The 23,612-nt window shown below is 41.9% G+C and overlaps 1 protein-coding gene across 2 annotated transcripts in view; it reads right to left on the bottom strand.

The window, feature by feature from the left end:
• Positions 1-23,612, bottom strand: part of ARFRP1 (ARF related protein 1) — a 42,316-nt gene that overhangs the window by 17,315 nt on the left and 1,389 nt on the right. Inside the window, exons 2-4 of one of the 2 annotated variants that reach the window (XM_088154448.1) lie at positions 11,538-11,637; positions 10,596-10,683; positions 8,392-8,474 (exon numbers count right to left, since the gene is read on the bottom strand). In XM_088154448.1, coding sequence (XP_088010574.1) covers positions 8,392-8,474; positions 10,596-10,683; positions 11,538-11,630 — 264 coding nt within the window. In that variant the 5' untranslated portion in view covers positions 11,631-11,637. The remainder of the gene's footprint in view (positions 1-8,391; positions 8,475-10,595; positions 10,684-11,537; positions 11,638-23,612) is intronic. The other variant, XM_088154447.1, reaches the window with a different exon arrangement.

Raw genomic sequence — 23,612 nt, 5'->3', positions numbered from 1 at the left:
TTGCTTTTTGCCAATTGTATATTATTTTAAATTCTTAAGTCTCTGTTTAAAATTTCTTAAATCCAAGGAAGTTAAAACTCACAAGGTGTCAAATTAAGCTTGCTGTTTTGAAGGTCTGTAATATCCATCAAGTGGTTAAACTGAACATTTCCAAATGTGATTAGAAAGTGAGTTTGGCTGGCTTAATGTCCTTATTAAAGGCTCTGCCACTGCTGAGAGCAAAGATGTTGTCTCCCTTGGCTCCTGGCATTCAAACCCGTGGGAGGCCGCTGTCTTACAGTCTCCTCGTAAAAAGCTGCCATTCAAAGCACTTGTGGGTGATCTCCCATTCTCTCCTCCTCCAGAGAGTTTCAAAGGACCAGTCTACTCACCGATCTTTCATTCTACACAGCGGTTGTCATCTCCACTCGTTCACAGAGACGTCTTCAGTCAGCCATGACTCACAGAGGAAGCCCCAGTATATACCCACTACTTTCAAGAAGAACATCAGGAAACACTTTGAAGTCCTGAATCTCACTGATAGAGAACCAGAAGAACTGTGGAATAAACTTAAAGAAACCTAAGGATGAATGTGAGAAGAGACTGCCAAAGATGAAGAAGCAGAAGAAATCAAATGGATGTTGGAATAAACTATGGAAATTGCCAAGAAGACAAGAGAAGCCAAAGCCAAGAAAGAGAAGAATCTCAGAAAGAAACTTAACAAAGAGTTTCAGAGAGGCATTAGAAGAGACAAGAAGCAGTATTACAACAACATCTATAAAGACACTGAAGATGGAAACAGACATGGAAAAACAAGGAAAGTCTTCCAAAAGATCGCTGAACTCAGGAGGAGGTCCCAACCCCAGTGGTATGCTAAAGAATGCCAATGAACAAATAGTAACTGATTTAAAGAAAATCAAAGGAGGGCGGAGCTGGCGTCGCAGCGATACGGCGGGCGATCCTGGGCTCCCAGGATGGCAGCCGATATCTCCTCCCCCGGACGGTCCCGATGGACCTAAGCCGTCCCGTAGAGATGGCGATCGCAAAGGGCACGTCCCGCGGATCTCAGGGACGCCGCAAGTCCCAGATTGATCCGGGGAGAAGCTCTTGAAGCCGGCGGAGGAGAGCCAGCCAAAATGGCTGCGAAAGCCGGGGCAGCTCCAAAGGAAGAAGGAAGAGAAGGGTGTCAACTGGGTGAGATGGACTTTTACTATTTAACTATTCTTAGAGAACACCTTAAGTAACTTAAAGAGATTTTTAAAAGTGAAGAAAAGTGGATTAAGCGGCGAGATCGAGCCTTATAAAAAAAGGGGGGAAATTTTTTTTTCTTTTCAACTTTCCCTTTTTAGTGGAATTGGCAAGATGTTTTTTTCTTAAAAAAATATATATTTTTAACTGGATTGGCTTTTTCTTTTTAATACTCAATAACTCTTTATCTTAAGCCTTTTTTTTGACTAAGATTTCTTTATTGTTGTAAGAAATTTATACCTTTTGATTTTGAAATGGGGAAAATGGAGTTAAGAGAAAGTAAATGAAAGAAAGTTACACTACCATCTAGAGGCTCAACATAGTGCTTTTTTTCTTCTATTGTGACGCATGCTCAAGGACCCTGTGCTTTCTAAAAAGATAGTGGGATGTGCATGTTTATACAGGTGCCATCCGTAACTATAAACAAGAAAGTGGAGTTGAAAGCGATTTTGAAAATATCAAGATGGAAAGTTTGAGCTAGTCACAAGAGCCCTGATTAGTGGCAGTAGCTCTTCTTTCTGCTAGAAGCTCTGCTTTGCTCTCCATTCCCCCCTCAGTTGGATTTTTTTTAAAGAGACTTAGTCTTTTCCCTCCTCTTCTTTTTTTTTTTTCTCTTGTTTTTTTTTATTTTTTTTTTATTTTTGGCAAGAACAAAGATAAAGAATCCTTTGACTCAATGAAGGTTTATCAAGATAATAAACTATACGAGAAACACAATGCAGAAAAAGATCTTTAAACTATTGAGGATGACTATAAAAAACTGGAAGAAGAGCTGCAGAAATTCCCGCAAAAAAAAAAAAGAAAAAAAGATACTAAAGCTAAAATGGACTTAATTAAACATAAAACGGGATCAATGGAAAAGGAAGAAATAGTACAAGAAATCAGAAACATTAACCAGAATTATTGTGAGGCTTATAAACTGAGAATTAAAAGGGTTAATCAACTGATAAATGAAGAGGGACAGACTTGTTCTTGGCACTGAGGGTGAGAAAAAGATTATACAAGATTATAATGGAAAATCGTACTAAAAGAATGCACAAAAGAAGAAGTAAAACAATATTGAAAGAAACTACTTCAGATGTTTAAAGAAAAACGAGGGGAATACAACAATGATGGAACTGACAGAAGCTTCAAAAAGCAGAATGTTTGAAAGGACATTTATTATTGCTTTCTCTTATCCAATAATATAGAAAAAGGAATAAACAGCTAGATATTTTGGGATATTGAATGAAAAGGGTGAACTCAAAATTATGCAAGCGCTGGAATAAAGTATAAATCTGAGATATATAGTTAAAAATTGTATTTGATTCTAAATGTTTTAAGAGATTAGACATTTACATATGGTTGAATATAGTAACATATAGATTTTAAACTAGAGATTTTTTTGTTGAAATATGTAGTGAAGAATCTGGTTAGAACTGTAACCCGGTTAGAACTGTAACTGATATTGTAACTGATACTGGTTAGAACTGTAACTTTTAAGAATTGGAAAAATTAAAAATTACTTATGCAGGAGGAAGTTATTGAAAATTATGAAATGTGCAGAGATGAGTTAAATTGAGATTTGAAATTAGAGTAAGAAGATAAGTAACTTGTTTTTATTAATGATTGGATGAGAAAATATAGTAATGTAATGGATTAGGAAACTTTATAATAGAAATTTGATATTAATTATTATATATATACACATATAATCGATAGATGAAAATGTATTACTAATCCTATTGAAAGTTAAAATTTCTTGTAATAAATGATTTTATAGATTAGCTATGAATGATTAATAATTGTTAATTGATAAGTATACAAGTATATTTTGAATAGATGATATGAGAATTTAAGATTATGAAAGGGGCACCAACGAGTTGGTAACTGGTTGACACACGCTATAAAATGGAAGATGCTTTTTTTTAATGCCTTTTTATGGTTTTGTTTGTCCATGTATGTTTTGTGTTTGTTGTAAAAATAAAAAAATATTAAAAAAAAAAAAAGAAAATCAAAGAAAGAGCAGAGATATTGACATCCAAGATACCTTAGAAGATATTCCCTACTTACAAGAACCTCTAGTACTAGAAGATGAAGTTAGATCAACACTCTGGTCATTACCAAATATGGCAAGAAACAGAAGAAGAAACAGTCAAGGTTCTAACTAAGCTATGTCAGCAAATCTGGAGAATGACATAGTGGCTAACAGATTGGAAGAGGTCAATCTATATTCCAATACCCAAAAAGGAAACTTAACAGAGTATGCAAACTATTGTACAATATCCTTAACTTTATATGGTAGCCAAATAATGCTTAGGATCATCCAATAGAGATTAGAGCCCTACATGGAAAAATTGATGCCAGATGTTCAAGCTGGCTTTAGAAAAGGCTGAGGAACACAGTACATTATTGCTGATCTATGCTGGATAATTGAAAAAGCCAAAGAAAACCTAAAAGAAGTCAGTATGTGGTTCTTTGATTATGGGAAGGCCTTTGATTTTGTGGATGATGTCAAGCTGTGGAATGTGCTGAGAAAAATGGGAACCCCAGAAGAACTCACTGTCCTCATGAGAAACTTAAATACAGGTCATGAAGCCACAGTACGGACAGAACATAGTGAAGCAGACTGGCTCCAGGTTAGCAAAGCAAGATGGCAAGGCTGTACACGTAGTCCTCAAGTTATGGTGGCAGTTGGGACCAGGATTGCCGTTACTAAGCAATGTAGTAGTAAAGTATGACATCACATGACTGCATTGCTTAGTAACGGCAATCCAGGCAGTCCCGGCTGTCGTCATAACCCAAGGCACGTGGGTTGTTAAGTGGGAAGCAGGAAGGAGCACAGGGGTGCCACGGGGGTGGGGTGGGAGGCCCTGGAAGGCCTGGTGCAGGCTGCACACGAAAAGGGGGAAGGGGGTGCTGCAGTGCGGCACGAGCACAGGGAGGCCAGGGAAAAAGGGCATGGGGTGCATGCAAGTGCAGGGAGGCCTGGGAAGGAGGGTGTGGGGTGTGTGTGAGTGCAGGGAGGCCCAGTGAGGAGGGCACTGGTGGGTGGGTGCATGCATGCAAGCGCAGGGAGGTCCAGGGAAGGAGGGCACAGCATGGTGCGCAGGAAGGAGGGGACTAATCAGAGCAACTTGTGACCTTCCTGGCCGGCTTCCCCATTACTTTGCTTGTGGAAAGCCTGCAGGGAAGGCTGCAAATGGTGAACACGTGACAGTGGGAAGCTGCTGCAACCATGTAGGTGTGAGCTGGTTGCCAAGCACCTGAATTGTGGGGACAGGACCATGGGGCACTGCAACTTCTGGAACTTCGAGGACTGGTTGTAAGTACCATTTGTTCAGCACTGTTGCAACTCAGTAAGCGAGGACTACTACATACTCCCCCCCTTATTTATTCAACCTATATGCTGAATATATATTAAGGGAAGCTGACTTGCAAGAAGATGAGTGTGGTTTTAAAACTGGAGGAAGAAACATCAATAACCTGTGCTATGCTGATGACACTACCCTGATAGCCGAAAACGCAAAGGATCTGCATGCTGCAGTCATAAAAGTCAGAGAAAGGTGAAAAAATGGGACTTAGCTTAAATATAAAGATGACAAAACTAACAACAACATGCTAAACATACCCAGATCCTTTTGCCCAGAATTGGATACCATGCAATTTACATTTAGTTTAAATCAAACTAAATTTAGTTTCCGTCTTTACTCTGCCTACTTTTTGGAGTAAGCCTTCTGAACATTAGCACATGGCCCATACAACCTTGGTGACTTGCTTCATGTCTGGAGACTTATTAAGTCTGGTTGAACCCTTTTGCTCCAGCAATAAGAGGAGAGAACACTCAACTGGTGAGCTACTATGGCTGTTACAAATGATTCTGTGGAGTTCTTGGTGCTCTCTGAGCTTGGCTGTTTGCTTGCAGATGTTTCATTACCCAGCTAGGTAACATTATCAGTGCGAGTGTGGGGTTTGCCGCCTGTTTATACGCAGTAGCTTGCCCTTGCCAGTGTTGGTGGGGGTATGGTTTTCTCCTTGGGGATTCCTTGATTAGAGAATTGTTTTCTGCCTGATTGTTTGTCTGGTGCTGATCCCTGCTTATCTGTACATGGGCTGCTGGAGAAGATGTGTTGTAGTCTTTTTATTTCCTTCCTAGGTTTTTTATTGTCACTTTCGAATAGTGTGTAAACATGGTTTATCTCTCTGTATTTATTGACGGCTCATTTGCCTGAATGCCAAACTTCTAGGAATTTCCTAGCGTTTTTGGATTTAGCTTGGGCTAAGATGTTAACGGTTTCCCAGTTGAAACTGTGGTTGAGTTTGTACATGTGTTGTGAGATTAAGGAGTTTTCATCGTGTCTTCTGACTGCTAGTTGGTGTTCATGGATGCGCTCTGCAAGCCTTCTGCCTGTCTGTCCTACGCAGTGGTTGTTACAATCCTTGCACTGCATGTTGTAGATGACTCCTGTTTTTTCTTCTTGGGCTACTGGTCTTTTGGTTTATTTAAGATGTTTTGGAGGGCTTTAGTTGGTTTGTGTGCTACAGTGTGGTTGCAGCAGTCTGTTGGTTTCTGAGATATTTTTGATGTATGGAAGTGTTATGCATAGGTTGCACTGGTTGTGCTGTAAGGCACTTTTTGATTAAGTTGTGTGGGTATCCATTTTGTTGGAAGATGTTGTATAGGCAATCTGTTTCTACTTTCTGGCATTCTGGGTTGCTGCAGTATGTTTGTGCTTGTCTGAATAACATGCTTACACAGCTCCTCCTGTGGAAGGTCAGGTTGTTACTTTGGTAGTAGAGCACTTAGTGTGGGCTGCTTTCCAAAAGAGCTGGGTTTCTAATTTGCTGTTGTTTCCTCTGCTGATAAGGATATCCAGGAAGGGTAGCATGTTGTTTTCTTCTTCCCTTGTGAATATTATTCCTTAGAAGATGCTGTTGATTGTTTCATGTGTCTTTTCTAGTTGCTCCTTTTTTATAGTCTACATATCAGATCCATGCTTTTGGTTGTTTGTGTAGGAGTGCTATTACTTCTAGATGCTACATCATGGTCTCTGCTATGAATCCTGAGAGCAGTGATCCCATGGGTGCTCCTCTAATTTGTTGGTATATCTGTCCATCCAACTGAAAGTAGGTGGTGAGGCAAAGGTTCATGAGATCCATGAGCCTGGGTATTTTAACCTTAGTGTATTTGGCTAGGTCGGGTGTGTTGCGTAGTACTGCTGCGATGGATTCTTTTGATAGTTCTGGATCTATGGATGTGAAGAGTGCTGTGACATCAAATGAGACCATAGTTTCATCTTCCTCTATTCTTAGGTCTTGATTTTCTGGTGGCACTGTAGTGGAGAACTGATAGAATATTCACTCCCCTCTATGAGATGTCCAAACTCTTTTGTGAGTTCTTTGCCTGTGTTGTAAGTTGGGGTCCCTGGTAATGATACAGTTGGACAAAGTGGTATATTGGGCTTGTGTATTTTTGGCTGTTTCTGTATTGGGCTGGTATTTCCTGGGATGTAGGTTTATTTGTCCTTCAGTAGTTCTTTGGCTTTCTGTAGGCATTGTGTTCTGTCCATGGTAACGGTGATTCGGCCTTTGTCTTCTGGGAGAATGGTGACGGTTTGGTCTTCTTTAGTGTTTTGAGGGCTGCTCTGTCTTCTGCTTCGAGTTGGTTCTGCTTCTGTGTTCTTCTCGTCTGTGGTATGACTGTCTGCCTTACGTATTCTTGGGTCTCTGGTTAAGTCCTGTGGTTCTGAATGCTGCCTCCGAGGCTGCGAAGAATTCTAACTGGTTAGCATCCTCTATGTTGTAGTTGAGACCTTTCTGGAGGATACTATGTTCTGTGGTGGATAGTGGGCACCCATTCAGGTTCTCATACCTCTTGGCTTCTGGGGTTTAACTTGAGCAGTTTGGTTTGGAGTTTTGTCTTTTTTCAGCTTGTCTTAATGGTGACTGCCAGCATCTTTATGTGTTCTGGGGTCAAGGTTTGCTCTGGTTGCTCCTTGAGGCTATCTGTGGTGGGCTGGTATTTATATAGCCTAAGGTGAGCCTCCATAATTATTAGCTGTACTGTTCTTTGGCCACTCTGTTGAGCTACCTTCCATCCAGCTGCACAATTGCTAGCGGTCTGTATCTGACACTAGTGGGCAGGGCATGCTGTCGTAGGCATTCATGCAGAAAAAAGAGTTGCTCCTTGGAATTTCTCCCATTTTCTCCCATTTGCATACTTTCTGAAGCGTTTGATGCCCATACAGGTAGTCCTTGCTTAATGACCCTAACAGGGACTGGAATTTCCATCGCTAAGCAATGTGGTTGTTAAGCAAAACATCACATGACTGCACTGCTTAATGACAGCAATTCTGATAGTTCCGGTTGCAGTCGTTAGGCCAGGACTGGGTCATTGTTAGGTGAGGACCTCATCCTTGTCCTGCCCTGCTTGCCTCCACTTCAACTCCCTCCGCCTGCCTATCTCCCCCCATCTCTGCCCTTTCGGCTGCCCTGTACCCCACCGCCTACCCCTGCCAGCCCCCACTGACCTTCACCGTCTTCTCCCGCTGATGAGGTACCCCCGGCCAAAGCAGCAGCTGGCCCTTTGCGAGGCCGCATGAGAAGGGCCAGCAGCTGCCTCGGCCAGATGTGCTTTGTCAGCAGCAGGAGGAAGGTGGTGAAGGTCAGCTGAGGCCACTGGGGGGGTGGCAGAGGTAGGTGGCGGTGGCAGAGTGCAGGGCAGCCAAAAGGGCAGAGATGGGGGGGCAGGTAGGCGGGTGGAGGGACTTGAAGTGCATGCTGAGGTCGTAAATGTAGGCAGGCTGCCAAGCACCTGAATTCTGATCATGTGACTGTGGGGGCACTGCAATGCTTTGAAAACTGGCTATAAGTACCATTCGTTCACGCTGTCATAACTTCAAACAGTTGGTGAATGAATGGTGGTTAAGCGAGGACTACCTGTATATGTTTCCAGTAGAAGGGAATATGTATAGCTCAGGGTTGAATTGTGGAGTTCTTGGTGCTCTCTGAGCTTGCTTGTGCCTTACAGACATTTCATTACCAGTTTCGCTGTATCTTTTTCTTAGTTTGCTGATGTATAATGCCCAGTTAGTTCTGACTGAGGCAAGTTATACATCTTGTAAAATAAATAGAAAATCAATGAAATGAGAAAACTACTTCTGTAATCACATCTATCCACCTTACCTTGTCCCAAAGAGACTGAAGCTCTTCCTGTCCTCCAAGGTCCCAAAACATCAGCCGGGCTTTTCCCACATCTATTGTGCCAACTAGGAAATATAAGCAGACAATGCAATGTGCATTTTTTTTTCTGCATTAAGACTAATTTAACTTCTTCAGGGTCTCCCTTGTCTAAAACAGTGGCATGCAATAGGATGTCCAAAGAGCTTTGGGTATAATTTCAGAGCTCCTTGAAAATTTGCCACCACAATGCAAATTTGAATGTGGAGATGGGGATCAAAATCCTTTCTGCTGAATCCAATTCATTTAATGTACTTTTAATTCAAGGGGAGGGGAGGGGAAGGGGGTTGTTCTATAGCAGGGGTCCTCAAACTTTTTAAACAGGGGGCCAGTTCACGGTCCCTCAGAATGTTGGGGGGCTGGACTATAGTTTGAAAAAAACATGAGAAGAGGAGGAGAGCCGCCGGACACGGCATACCTGTCATGTAGAATAGTCCGGCTCTGCGATCTCCCTCCTCGTGAATTGCCTGCAGCTCCCAACACAGCCCTGACACTTCCGCTTCTGACAGACAGCAGCGGTGGCCAATCAGGTGGGCGGGCCGTATCCAGCCCACGGGCCGTACTTTGAGAACCCCTGTTCTATAGGCTAGAAAAAGGGGATTTGGTCATGGGGCATCTTCATAAAAACGTAAGCTGTGCCCTGCTGGATTGGACCCTTGGCCCATTTAATCCAACAGTTTGCTCTCCCAATGGCCAACCAACTGCACAAGGAAGCCCACCAGTCTCCCAACAGATGGGCTTCAGAGGCAGTTCCACTGCCATCACAGCTAAGAGCCATGGATCCCCAGGACTTCCAGGAACTGGTCCAACCCTTTTTTGAAGCTTGCTGTAATGGGCTGTGAGAATAACCTGGAGGAAGAGGAGGAAGAGCTGCAGCCAAGGCAACGGTCAGATAAGAGAAATCTGAGTCCAAAGCAGGAATGCAATATGAGAAGGCATCTCAGACGTGACCCTCCCTCGTTCTCTTTAGGATAAAGGCAGGCAGGGGAGAGGCACAGTATTCATGATTTTGGTATTCAGGTCTGGCCTGCCTCGAAGGGTAGTCATGAATATTAAAACTACTTTTATCATAGGGTTACAGTAACAGAATCTTGCAACTCTGAAGATGCCTCCCCCCTCCCTGCCTTTATCCTAAAGAGATCGAGGGAGGGTCACATCTGAGATGCTTTCTCATATTCCATTCCTGCTTTGGACTCAGATTTCTCTTATCTGACAGTTGGCTTGGCTACAGCTCTTCCTCCTCCTCGTCAAGGCTATTCTTACAGTCCATTATACTAGCCAAGCTGGTAGCCAGCAGCACACCTCGTAGTAGGGCAACTGCTGCAATTCATAAGAGCTGGACAGATTTGTAATAAGAGACACAGTTCCTTAGATAGCCAGGTCCAAGGGTATGTAGGCCTTTGTCAATGAAAGACTCCTTTGAGTCAAGGACAAATCCTGATGACTTCAAGGATATGCCTTTTTTATTTTTTTAAATGATGCCAAAGAAGAGGATAGTTCTGTACAGGTGGGAAAGTGGAAGCTGTAGCAGTAGGGGAAGCTATTAGTATTAGGGACAAGTAAGGTTGTGAAATTGTTGTAGGATGGTTGGGGTTTGGAGCACCTATGAATTAATGATTTGGAGCCTGTGGAGATGAACAGAGGAACAAAGACTGAGGCTGTAGGTCAGAGAGATAATTGTTCAAGTCTCATTAGGAGGGTCTGCAGGAAAAAGCATGGTAAACAGCTGGAACTGCCAGCGGAACAAGAGGAAGTGACAGGGTCCTTGATGCAGGACCATGAGCTTCCCAAAATGTCTGCCCATCCCACTGGATCCAGAAGAGTGGTATCCCTTTGGGTTTCCCCTCTTAAAGAATGTGCATCAAGAAGGTTCAGGAAAAGGCCCTTCTCAGCTCTTGTTCTGTGGAACAGGACCCCCTCCCAAAAGTCACCTTTCTTCAACAGTACTGCAATTCAGGAAGGTAAGGACCTGATTATTATAGCAGGCCTCCGAGAGGGAGATAACTTGAGAGAGATTCCTCCTGTGAATGTATATTAATTTTTTGTCTCCCTGGCATCTGTTGGGTGACCACCATAAGGCCAAGCCATGGAAAATGTGCAGGGTAACCGACTTGTACTCTCCCGCTCTTTAGCAATCTAGATTGACTTACTGTTCAGACCAACAGTGGTTGTGATTTTGGATAAACTCATTCCTTTGTAGTTCTTGTTGAATCTTGTTTTAGTCTGTTCAAGAAAGGTCTGGAGGGAGAAAAAAAGAAAGGAAATGAAAAGGAAAGGAAAGGAAAACCCAAGTTGTTGTATACACTGATTGCTGTTGGACAGGGAAAAATTACTGCGAGTCTGGGGACCTGAGATTAAGCAAAAAGAATCTTGCTGTCTCAGAACAGTAACTCCAGCATTTCTGCTTAAAACAGCAATTTATTTAGAAACTACTGAAGAAGTATTCTCCTCTAATATGGAACTGTTTAAGCAAACCCTTAAAATCTGGCCCTGTCCCCAGTTGTGTTTTAGAGCAAGTGGTGGCTCCTTTATGGAATATTTTTGTTATTTAATTAACTTTGATTCTCTGAGGACATTATTTTGAATTACATATTCGGCATTTTTTTGCTTTCACTCTTCTACCCTGTAAGCTGTCCATACAGATTGGGGCAGGCTATAAATTTAATAATCAATCAAACAAGTATTTATATCAGATAATGGGCTGGGATAACAGAACAAAATGGGGCTCCAAGTAGCACAAGAAGCAGTGGGGCTTCCTTAAGACCAGAATGAGATGTACAAAACTCTACGATCCAGAATGGAACATTCTGTTTTTCTCCTGGAAAGCCACAGTCAATCTCATGAAGTCTTGGCAATTTCAATGGTTTTTTTTACAATTGTAAACATTTTAATTTGAGAAAGCCGTGAGTGTGACAGCATCTACACCTGCAGGTGACACCCCCTAATGAAATTAGAGATGGGCTTAATTTATCTCCTCCAATAGCCTGGAAGTTTCCACTTTATGACCAGGAATAAACTAGTCAAAGTGTGGGGGGGGGGGGAGTGGAGAGGACACAATTTTCCTGTTCCTATGAACAAGCACAGATACGCACTGTTTTTCCAGCATTGTCCAGTCCCAGGATTAATATGCAGTATTCATCCCGCCGGAACATATACTTGTAAAGCCCGGAAAGCAGCGTGTACATTGTGCTCCTGTAAACAAACCCCACAAAAGTTAGCTGGCCAAAAGTTATTTTTTCTTTTACTGCTTCCTGCTTCAAGCCTTACTTTTCATAATTTTGCTTGGAGGAAACAGATTTGTTCGAGGTTCACCAAATGATACAAAGGCTATTTTTCCAAGAGTGAAACTCTGTGCAGAGACCAATTACACTACTTCTATATAACTGTCACTCCCGTTGAGAAGAGTGGTGGGGGGCGTTCTGCAGAAACAGAGCAGATGTCTTTGATTCAGGAAAAATTATTCTAGATGTGTGGAGTCCTTCACTGAAAAAATGGCTTGACTAATCTCTCAGGATGAAAGCATCACTCTCTGATTTCCAGCTCTCACTGCAGAAACAGCATTTGGATGCTACGTCTTGAATCACATTCTGTTCTTCATAGAATAAGTATTTCCCAACAAAATGAACGCATCGGGAATTTTTAAGAGTGGGAAGGCAAAATGATTTCTCCCTAAGACACCACGCATCAAAATCATCACTCACAAGAGCAAGAGGGAGCTTAAGGAAAGAGTTGGCAAATGGATGAACTGACAGGGGACAGGCATGGGCACGCTGGTCTAGACAGATCTACCAGCATGGCTTGTTGATCTGGAACTTACAACTCTGCTTAAAAAGGGAGAAGAGGAACCAGAAGCAAGAATGGAAGAAAACTGTTTAAGAAGCAGAAAAGTTTAAGTCCAGGATTCTAAACAGTAAATGAGTGCTGGCCTAGTAGACTTTACGTTTGCACCAGTGTATTTGGTTGCTATGCTGGCACGTTTCAGAAATTGGGTTCATGCACAAGGGAGGAAGGAACACATCTATTCAGATAGTGTCCCCCAACCTCAGCAGCTTGAAGATGTGTGGATTTCAACTCCCAAAATTCCCCAGCCAATTCCCCGCCATTCTCCCAGCAAGCCCACACATCTTCAAGTTGTCAAGGTTGGGGAATGCTGAAGTAGAGAGATACCGAACTGAGGATCAGCCAAGCTAGAGAAGGCAATGGGTGATCTCTCTTGCTCTGCCTTCCCCAAACACAGCATCCTACAGTACTCTACCCACTGTTACCAAATGCCAGATTAGTCTGAAATAAGACTAACGGATGTCTGGAGGTTGAGTCAAACGTCTCTAACCAAAAAGAAAAGAAGTCCAGTTGCCATGACTCAACCTCCAGACAATTCCACCTGGATGACTGAGAATCTTCATAAACAAGACTAATGGAAATCCCTGGGACCACAGATTCCTGAGAGAAGGACTATCAAATTAATTATCTGCTGGGTTAAATGAGAGTCAGGGTGGGGTAGTGGGGAAGATACTGAACTCAGGTTTGGGGGACCCGGGTTCTAGTCCCCCTTCAGCCATAGAAGTTTTCTGGTTATTTTGGGCCAGTCCCTCCCTGTCAACCAAGCCAACTTCACAGGATTGTTACTGTGGTGAAAAATGGGAGGAGGAAGCATTGACACCTTGAGTGCCTGAATAAAAAGCAGGAGATAAATTGAATATAGAAAGAGTGACTGACTGGATTCTATTCTATTTCCAGATCCCAGTCAAAGTGCTGGTTTTAACATCTTGAAACAGTTCATAGCTTAAATTCAGAACATCTGTCTCTGAATGCATCTATAAATCCTAAAGTGAAGCAAAAAAGAAGTGAATTTCTCAGTTATACAAATCCCTCTCCAGAGAGGTTTAACTGGCACCCTAATATAGTGGGCTGCATCTGGTGATGGTTATTTTTATAGTAATATATAACTGTGCTGTCTTTTTAACACTTGCGTATTAAAAGTGCTTCTTTCCAAGGATGGGCGCATGGTTTTTTTAGCACTGTCCATTCTGAGGATCAAGATGTACTATTCATCAAACAAAGCATATCTACCCTGCATCCTGTTCCTGCAAGGGAAAAATATGCCTCTAGTTCTTAGCTCAAAAAGAAGCAGCCTCGTGCTGGCGATAGGTAAAGCCCCACAGAGCATGGGGACATTTTTCCACTCACTGTCACAATAGCACGACCAAGATGAACCCTGGAAGCCAAATCCAGGAAGACTCACAACTGACAAAAGGGATAACTTTATTTGAAACACATCAGTACATCAGGCTACCAAAAGCTACAATTCATCATTTACCCCCTCCAGAATCTAGTGGCCCTAACTATTAGTGGCTGGGAAGCAAATAGTAGATGGGTACCACTGTCCTCCTGACTTGAGTGTGAGGGTCTAGACACCTATCTATACATATACATATACATTTTTGTTGTTTAGTCATTAAGTCGTGTCCGACTCTTCGTGACCCCATGAACCATATTGCGCCAGGCCTTCCTGTCCTTCACTGCCTCCCTGAGTTTGCTCAGTTTCATGCTCATTGCTTCAGTGATGCTATCTAACCATCTCATCCTCTGCCGTCCTCTTCTCCTTTTGCCTTCAATCTTTCCCAGCATCAGGGTCTTCTCCAAAGAGATCTCTCTTCGCATTAGGTGACCAAAGTATCTGAGCTTGAGCTTCATTATCGATCCTTCCAATGAGCAATCAGGGTTGATTTCCTTTAAGATTGACTGGTTTGACCTCCTAGCAGTCCAGGGGACTCTCAAGAGTCTTCTCCAGCACCACAGTTCAAAGGCATCAGTTCTTCGGCACTCGGCCTTTTTTATGGTCCAGCTCTCACAGCCATACATTACTACTGGAAAAACCATAGCTTTGACTATGCGGATCTTTGTCGGCAAGGTGACGTCTCTGCTTTTTAATATGCTATCTAGGCTTGCCATAGCTTTCCTCCCAAGGAGCAAGCGTCTTTTAATTTCATGGCTGCAGTCTCCGTCTGCGGTGATCTTGGAGCCCAAATAAATGAAGTCTGTTACTGCTTCCATTTCTACCCCTTCTATTTGCCAGGAATTGATGGGTCCAGATGCCATGATCTTAGTTTTTTTAATGTTGAGTTTCAAGCCAGCTTTTGCACTCTCCTCTTTCACCCTCATCAAGAGGCTCTTTAGTTCTTCTTCACTTTCTTCCATTAGGGTGGTATCGTCCGCATATCTGAGGTTGTTGATGATTCTCCCTGCAATCTTAATTCCGGCTTGTGATTCTTCCAGCCTGGCATTTCTCATGATGTACTCTGCATATAGGTTAAATAAGCAGGGTGACAGTATACAGCCTTGTCGTACACCTTTCCCTATTTTGAACCAATCGGTTGTTCCATGACCGGTTCTAACTGTTGCTTCTTGGCCCGCATACAGATTTCTCAGGGGACAGGTAAGGTGGTCTGGTACTCTCTTTAAGAATTTGCCACAGTTTGTTGTGATCCACACAATCAAAGGCTTTTGCATAGTCAATGAAGCAGAAGTAGATATTTTTCTGGAACTCTTGTGCTTTCTCCATGATCCAGCGAATGTTGGCGATTTGATCTCTAGTTCCTCTGCCTCTTCGAAACCCAGCTTGTACATCCGGTAGTTCTCGGTTCATGTATTGCTGAAGCCTAGCTTGTAGGATTTTGAGCATAACCTTGCTAGCATGTGAAATGAGTGCAATTGTGCGATAGTTTGAGCATTCTTTGGCATTGCCCTTCTTTGGAACTGGAACATAAACTGACCTTTTCCAATCCCGTGGCCACTGTTGCGTTTTCCAAACTTGCTGGCATATTGAGTGCAGCACTTTAACACCATCATCTTTTAGTATTTTAAATAACTCAGCTGGAATACTGTCATCTCCACTAGCTTTGTTGTTAGCAATGCTTCCTAAGGCCCACTTGACTTCACTCTCTAGGATGTCTGGCTCAAGGTCAGTGATCACACCAGCGTGGACATCAGGGACATTAAGATCTTTCTTGTAGAGTTCTTCTGTGTATTCTTGCCACCTCTTCTTAATCTCTTCTGCTTCTGTTAGGTCCCTGCCTTTTTTGTCCTTTATCATGCCCATCTTTGCACTAAACGTTCCTTTCATATCTCCAATTTTCTTGTAGAGATCTCTAGTCTTCCCCATTCTATTGTTTTCCTCAATTTCTTTGCATTGTTCATTTAAGAAGGCCTTCTTATCTCTCCTTGCTATTCTCTGGAAATCTGCATTCAGTTGTTTATATCTTTCCCTTTCACCCTTGCTTTTCGCATTCCTTCTTTCCACAGCTATTTGTAAAGCCTCATCAGACAGCCATTTTGCTTTCTTGCATTTCTTTTTCTTTGGGATGGTTTTAGTTGCTGCCTCCTGTACAATGTTACGGACCTCCGTCCATAGTTCTTCAGGCACTCTGTCTACCAAATCTAATCCTCTAAATCTATTCATCACCTTCACTGTGTACTCACAAGGAATATGATCTAAGTCATACCTGAGTGGTCTAGTGGTTTTCCCTACATTCTTCAATTTAAGCCTAAATTTTGCAGTAAGAAGCTCATGATCTGAGCCACAGTCAGCTCCTGGTCTTGTTTTTGCTGTCTTTATAGAGCTTCTCCATCTTTGGCTGCAAAGTATATAATCAATCTGGTTTCGGTATTGACCATCTGGTGATGTCCATGTGTAGAGTCGTCTCTTGTGTTGTTGGAAAAGAGTGTTTGCTATGACTAGCTTGTTCTCTTGACAGAACTCTATTAGCCTTTGCCCTGCTTCATTTTGTACTCCAAGGCCAAACTTGCCTGTTATTCCGATTACTCCTTGACTTCCTACTTTAGCATTCCAATCCCCTATGATGAAAAGGACATCTTTTTTTGGTGCTAGTTCTAGAAGGTGTTGTAGGTCTTCATAGAAGCGGTCAACCTCAGCTTCTTCAGCATCAGTGGTTGGGGCATAGACTTGGATGACTGTGATATTGAATGGTTTGCTTTGGATACGCACTGAGATCATTCTGTCGTTTTTGAGGTTGTACCCCATTACTGCCTTTCCCACTCTCTTATTGACTATGAGTGCAACTCCATTTCTTCTAAGGGTTTCTTGCCCACAGTAGTAGATATAATGGTCACCCGAATTAAATTCACCCATTCCCGTCCATTTCAGTTCGCTGATTCCCAGGATGTCGATGTTCAATCTTGTCATCTCATGTTGGACCACATCCAGCTTGCCTTGGTTCATAGGTCTTACATTCCAGGTTCCTATACAATATTGTTCTTTATAGCATCGGACCTTCTTTTCGCTTCCAGATACATCCATAGCTGAACATCCTTTCGGCTTTGGCCCAGCCGCTTCACTCTTTCTGGAGCTACTTGGAATTGCCCTCCGCTCTTCCCCAGTAGCATATTGGACACCTTCCGACCTGAGGGGCTCATCTTCCGGCGTCATATCTTTTAGCCTTTTAACATTGTCCATGGGGTTTTCTTGGCAAGGATACTGGAGTGGGTTGCCATTTCCTTCTCCAGTGGACCACATTTTGTCAGAACTCTCTGTCATGACCTGTCCGTCTTGGGTGGCCCTGCACGGTATAGCTCATGGCTTCACTGAGTTACGCAAGCCCCTTCGCCACGACAAGGCAGTGATCCATGAAGGGGATACATATACATATACATATACTGCTTTCAAGTTAATCTTAACTCCTGGCAACTACATGGCCAAGTCATATTTGACGGACAACGCTAGACTAGTTTAGGTGTTTGGCCTGATCGAGCACAACTGAAGAACAGCACAGAGTGGCACGCAAAAGTTTAGGAATGGTTGGTCAAATGTTATGCTTCAAGGAATCCGTAAGTGAAGAAAAGCTGAGACAACCTCAACATGGTACAAAGCTAAAGTATGCATCTACATCTTTCTGCAAATGTAGATGCGTACTTATTATTTATTTCTTCGTGGCTCACATTTGTAAGCTGCCCAACTGAAAACTACTCTGGGCAGCATACAATTAAAAACACATGCAATACAATATATACCAGAGACTAAAATAACAAACATTTGACAACAATTCCCAAGGGCACATGGTCTTAACTGAATACCTAGGGAAAGAGCCAGGATTTTAAGGATCTGAAGGATGGCACAGTCAGGGCAGCTTGAATCTCCAAGAGGATACTATTCCAGAGGGCAGAATCTGCAACAGAGAAGCCAAGCTGTCTAGGTCCCATCAGATGACATTGTTTTAAGGATGGGGATCTTCCTAGACAACCAGAAACGACGGATTTTACCTCTTATATTTCCTGTAGCTGGCTAACAGTCTTTTTATTCTTGCTTTGAGTATTATTTTCCCACACTTCCTTGCAGAACTCTTCTAGTTCAGAAATATTCTTAGATTCTAAGGCGTTACAAAATTCTGTCTAAAAGGACATCCTTTAAATACCCAACATGCTCACTATTCTTTTTCAGCTAAGCAGTGTTATACAGAAAAACAGTGAAAACTATTGTGAGCAAAGAAAAAAAGCAGATTAAAACTTGCTTCTTACCTTTTTAACCTTGCAAACCACCCTTGTTTCTACCATATTCACATACCATTTTGTACACTGCATTTTGTTCTCTAAACTTCTCACCTCTTTTTGAGGAGCTCATCAACTCTATCCAACCACAACTTTCATGGTCTTCCCCTTCCTTTCGACTCATTTGCTCTTCCTCCCTATATGCGTCATCTGATTTGACCCTCATTATTTCCTCTATATGTCTAAGCCCCCTTCTGCATACTTCTTTATAAAGAAAAAACAGTAATATGCAGAAGCTGTGTGGCATACTCTAATCCTAAACCAAACAAATCACATTACACCTGAAGTGGGAAATCTGCAACTTCAAATTCCCTTTTCACAGTCCCTGCTACCAAACTATGGTGGTAAAATTGCTAAAAATTAGTGGTGCAATTTCTCACTATTTTGAGCTGGGAATCTCACCAAAACTGCTCCCAGAAAAATAAAAATCCTTGTTAGTTCTATCTACTTTAAATCATTGTTCCATTCACCTCCCAGTTAATATTAATATCTCAGCCACTGAGACTGCTTACCCCTGGCCTTATATAATGGATGGCCCTTGCCAGCCTTTTGAGGTAGGCCAGGTCAAGAAACAGGCATGGCAGGGATTCCAGGAATGCTATTTTATTGTTATAGGGTATAACAACAGAATCTTGAAAGCCTCTCCAAGTTCCTCTCTGCCCTATCTTATACTAAACAAAAACAAGGGAGGGTTATCTTGAGTTTCTCATCCTTCTCTCTATTTCAGGACTGTGTAATTTTCTCTCCAAGTCCCCCTGAACCACTCTGTCATACCTTTCCCAAGATCAGCTCTATGTTCCTTTACAGCCCTCATCATCATTGTATCACAGTATGTGGACTTTTGAAAAGAAGAAAGGGGAAGAGCAATATTTTAAGGCAGCTGCAATTTAAAATTGTTGATCTTTCTGATACAGTAAAGGGAGGAGATAGGTGTTTTCCATGGAAAAAAAAGGATGCGTACAATCAGAAAAATACAGAAAGAGGCAATAAGGATAAGTGAGCACATATAACTGCAAATGCCCAGCTAGATGGCAGTATATAACCAACTCTGGCTGATCTCAAAAAGCTAATCACAATCAGACCTGGTTAGTACTTGAAGGGGAAATCATCATAAAATCCCAGGGGTGTACACTCAACTTACAATTGCAAAAACATCCCATAAGAAAGTCATGGGAAACTACTTCCCTGCTGTTGCCAAAAAATTGCATGGATGTGGTCATGAAGTCCTTTAGATTCATCTCAGCTCAAGGGAGCTTTTAGATTACCTACAACAGGGAGCAGCACTGGGCAATCTTAGCTCATGAGGTAAAAGCTAAGCAGGGTCAGAGGTGGGTAGTACTTGGAAGGGAAACCACCAGGAAAACCTAGAGCAGTAAGGCAGACAGGAAAGCTGAAAAAACACCACAGATGACACTCCTTGGAGGTAGGCCAGGTCATGAAGCAGGCACAGCAGGGGTTCCTTTATTGTTGTACAACAGAATAACAGCATCTTGAAAGCCCATCAGAGTTTCTCTTTCCTCCATCTTATACCAAACAAAATGAAGGCGGGGTTATTTTAAGTTTCTTTCTCCTGTTGCCTTCTATCTCTGGACTGAGTAAACCTCCCTTAACTGTGAGACCATTCCTTTCTCACTCTCACTCCCAAGGCCAGGTCTACCTTCTTTCAAACTAGAAAAACTGGTAGTAAACTAATTCCATGTTGCTGTCAAGCAAAGTACATGGACGTCTCCACCAAGTGTGAACGTCAAGTTGAGAGACAGTACTGTACACATAGGTGTATGCACTTACAATGGGTGGCAGCAACTAGCTGTTTTCAGCTGTCCTTAAAAAACTACACCAGCTCAGGCCAGATTAGCATGAGGTAATGATCAGAAAATCCCAACAGACTTAGAAGTTGAAAAACCACCCATGCATCAGCAAACGATTTCTGCATTGTTGCTAAGAAAACAATGTGGACGTGTCCAGGAAGTCATAAGGAATTGAGTTAAATTGCAAATACTTCATGGTTATAACCAGCCTGGCACTTTAATCTCTCAGCATGTAGCTAATCACAAAGTTCATCATCACCTTTCTCACTCTTGAGGGAGGAAGCTGGAAAACCACAATGGCAGCTACCGAACAATAGAGAAGAAAAAAAAAGTTCCATTGCAGGTGGTGCGGTTTTCTTATTGTATAGTCTATATGAAGAATATAATGTCAGCCTTTCTAAACCAGCAGATAGGTCTGTGGCTTCTTTTGTAGATACAGCATCTGAATAGAACTCAGCTTGTTTTGCAGAGAAGAGGAGTGTTATATTTATTTCAAAGCCTTTTTTCTATGTCTGGAAGTGAGACACTGCTGGCATTCATTCAATATGTAATTGCTCAGATGCTAGTTGGCTTTCAATTTATACTATCATTAGAAAACAAATGGGCAAATTACATTTATTTGTAGAAAAATATTTAGACTGCCTTTAAATATATAGATGCTTAACATAAGCCATAAAATATAGATGTGTATTATCTGACATGGCTATGTATTGCTGTCCTTCTTCATAAATCTAACTATATAAGGTGGTTAGATTCAAACACCATTTAGACTAGGATCAAGGAAGCTCAGGTTAGAGTTCATCCTTTGCCATGGAAGTTCATGGGGAGAATTTGGACCAGCCCAGCTCTTTTAGCCCAGCCTACTTCACAGAATTAGTGTAAGGAAAAATTGGGAGAAGGCATTTAATACTCCTGGAAGAAAGCTGGGATAGAAATCTAATGAATGAAGTATCCGTGACATCCTTTTTCTGTTTGTTTTGTTTGCTTTTTTAGGGTTTGTATTAGTTTAACTGTGCACTACTCAGAGTTGGTTTTGAAACAGGGAGACCTTATAAATCGAAATGATAAGCAAATATAATTAAAATACAACCAAAAGGCAGAACCAACAGCTTCCAACTAGCTATACTAGAAAACTAGAAAAATACATTTTTAGGATCCATTTGAAGGCTGAGATATCCAGGGGCCATAAACAGATTCATTACAAAGAACTCTGGATTTGTGTAACCAGCAGCCAAAAGTCCTCTCTTTTAAAACCCAGCATCCCCACTCTTACCATTTGTTTGAAATAACAGTTCCACAATGAATTATACTGCCTGGAATGTATTAAGGTACTAACCATGAAAGAATATCTTGCACACCCGTGTTGCGTCTATAGAGAGAGCAGCTGTGACATGCTATAGTAAACATTTAGGAACACAAGTCTACTATGTACTTGAGTTTAGGATCTGATGAACTAGTATCAGCATTGTATGAAATAGAGAAGCCTGTAGCCTAGCAAAAGTATTACTCACCAAAAGTGAACTGGCTAAGTAATTTTTCTTCATCATCTTTCACCTCTTAGGAACATGTGGATGTAATCACACACTGCATTAATTCAAGATGTTGTTTGCATGTTTATTGTGTTGCATGAACCAAGGTAATTAGGGTGTGCTCAATAAAACATGGCCTGTTCAACATTTGAACCCAGCAGGAATTCCACACCCAAAAGGGTACGTATCTTATTTGCTCTGGCTGCCCCCTTTTTCTTAGGATCATAATTCCCCCCCTCATTTTTTATGGTTATGAATATCACAGATGTCCAGAGAATATAGGCAGATAATCTACTGCAACATTTCACCATATCTATATACTACTAACACTCTCATTGTGTTTATCTGTTTGTACCCTCAAATTAGCCTAAACAGTACATTATACCCAACAATTTTTGAATCAAGGTACCTAAAATCCACTAACTTAAAGAATGTGTAAAAAATCCAGCACCCATTACTCCTGTGGAATTGAAATTTCCACGATGTTCAGACCAGTTTTATCCGCAAAGTTGTGGCTGTTGCACAACTCTGATCGTGATTTCCAACACTCACTGCCAGCTTCTCACAAGCAAAGTCAGTGGGGAAGCTGGCAGGAAGTTGGAAGTTGCTCCCACTCCCACTGCTTTTTTGCCTACCCGTGGTCCTCCTGTTTATCTGTTTAGGTAAGAAAATAGTGATTTACTATCAAAGTTTGTTTGCCACTACAATTATTTTTCTATTTATGTTATATAGTCTTCTTAGATGATCACAAGACCATCCAGCATTGGGGTGAAAAAAATATGGTCCACCTAAAATTTAATGTTTGTTCTGGTCCCATCAGATTGCATTACCTTTCTCTCAAAGGATACCCCAATGGGTCACAGGGTTGTCTAGCTGCAACTAAAATAATAGGACAGCTTGGGCAAATAAGAAAAGTTTATATTTTAAGAAATGTCCTGAAAACAGAAACTCTTACAGCAGTGTTGGGCTTCAGGGTTTAGCAACCATGGTCTAGAGAATAGATTTCCTGAATCCTCTTGCCTTAGAATAAATTGGGAATAAATACTGTATACATACTATTTCTATATTCACCAATAGTGCATTATCTTTTAGGAAAATATGAACTCATTTGTATAAACTCATTTTGAACCTGTCAGATAAAAGAAATGCAGTTGTATTTCAGCTGTTCAGCCTTGGATTAGTCCAGCATTTAACATTATATCTTGAAAAATATTGATCCCTTTATGAGGATCCATGGTACAAGGGAGGTAATGCCACTGTGGCTTCTAATGGACACTTATGGATCTCTCCTGGCATAACCATTAAACCAAAAGCAGGCACTTTTAAAAGTATTTTATACTTATATCCTAACTATCTTCAAGGAGCTCAAGGTAGCATAAATAGTATCTCTCCTCCAGCACTTAGACTTCTCCATTCCATCAGAGCACCTAAATAATACTGGAAGAACAAGGAAGCATCTAGGGAGAGAAAGGGAATGAAAGCCCCTCCACAAGTAATTGGATGGGATATCACCAGGAAATCTCAGCATTGTATGCTAGAATGGGAAGATAAAAAATTACCCCAGCAGGCAACAGAAACCAGTACCATACTGCTGCCAAGAAAATACCATCAACATTGTCTACCAGTGTTTCTCAACCTTGGCAACTCCCCATGCTGGCTGGGGAATTCTGGAGCTGAACTCCAGACAGCTTAAAGTTGCCAAGGCTGAGAAACACTGGACTACAAAGTCATCAGAGTTGGAAGGAGCCACAAGGATCACCTAATCCAGTCCTCCACAGTGCGCTCCACAGCTCCGTCTTCTCCGGAGATGAAGAATCCACCACCTCTGTAGCTCAAACTGCTGTCCAGATCTTACCACCCGGAGCAAAAATATGTTCATCAGCGTGAAGGAGACATCAAGCTAAAGACTTTTTTTTTGGCATGGAGGGCTTTCCTAGGATGTTTGACCCTCCTAGTTACCCCTCCAGTTACCCTTGCTTTGAACATGGACCACATCATGACCTCTGGCCTCAGCAGACTACCAGGAACTATATTGTTTATTTTCTTTATTGGATTGCATCTCCTGAGTTTTTAAACACAAGCCGCTTTGAATCTCTCTGTGGTGTATACACACAGCTAGAAACACCCAGCCACCGGAAAGCTTTCTCTTTTGCCTGATGCCATGCTCTCCCCTCTGCAGTACTGGATGGCAAATATAAAAAAGTATTATGTAAAAAAGTACTGTTGGCTGAAAGGCTCTGCCCGTGTGATTCTGGAGAGGTGGAAACCC

Source organism: Python bivittatus, unplaced genomic scaffold, assembly GCF_059951505.1.
Source record: "Python bivittatus isolate LINGU-HERP-01145 unplaced genomic scaffold, Pbiv_v1 ctg000700_np1212, whole genome shotgun sequence".
In the NCBI taxonomy this organism is placed as follows: Eukaryota; Metazoa; Chordata; class Lepidosauria; order Squamata; family Pythonidae; genus Python; species Python bivittatus.
Note: the sequence above shows the minus strand (reverse complement) of the source record. Positions and strands in the feature narration are given on the sequence as shown.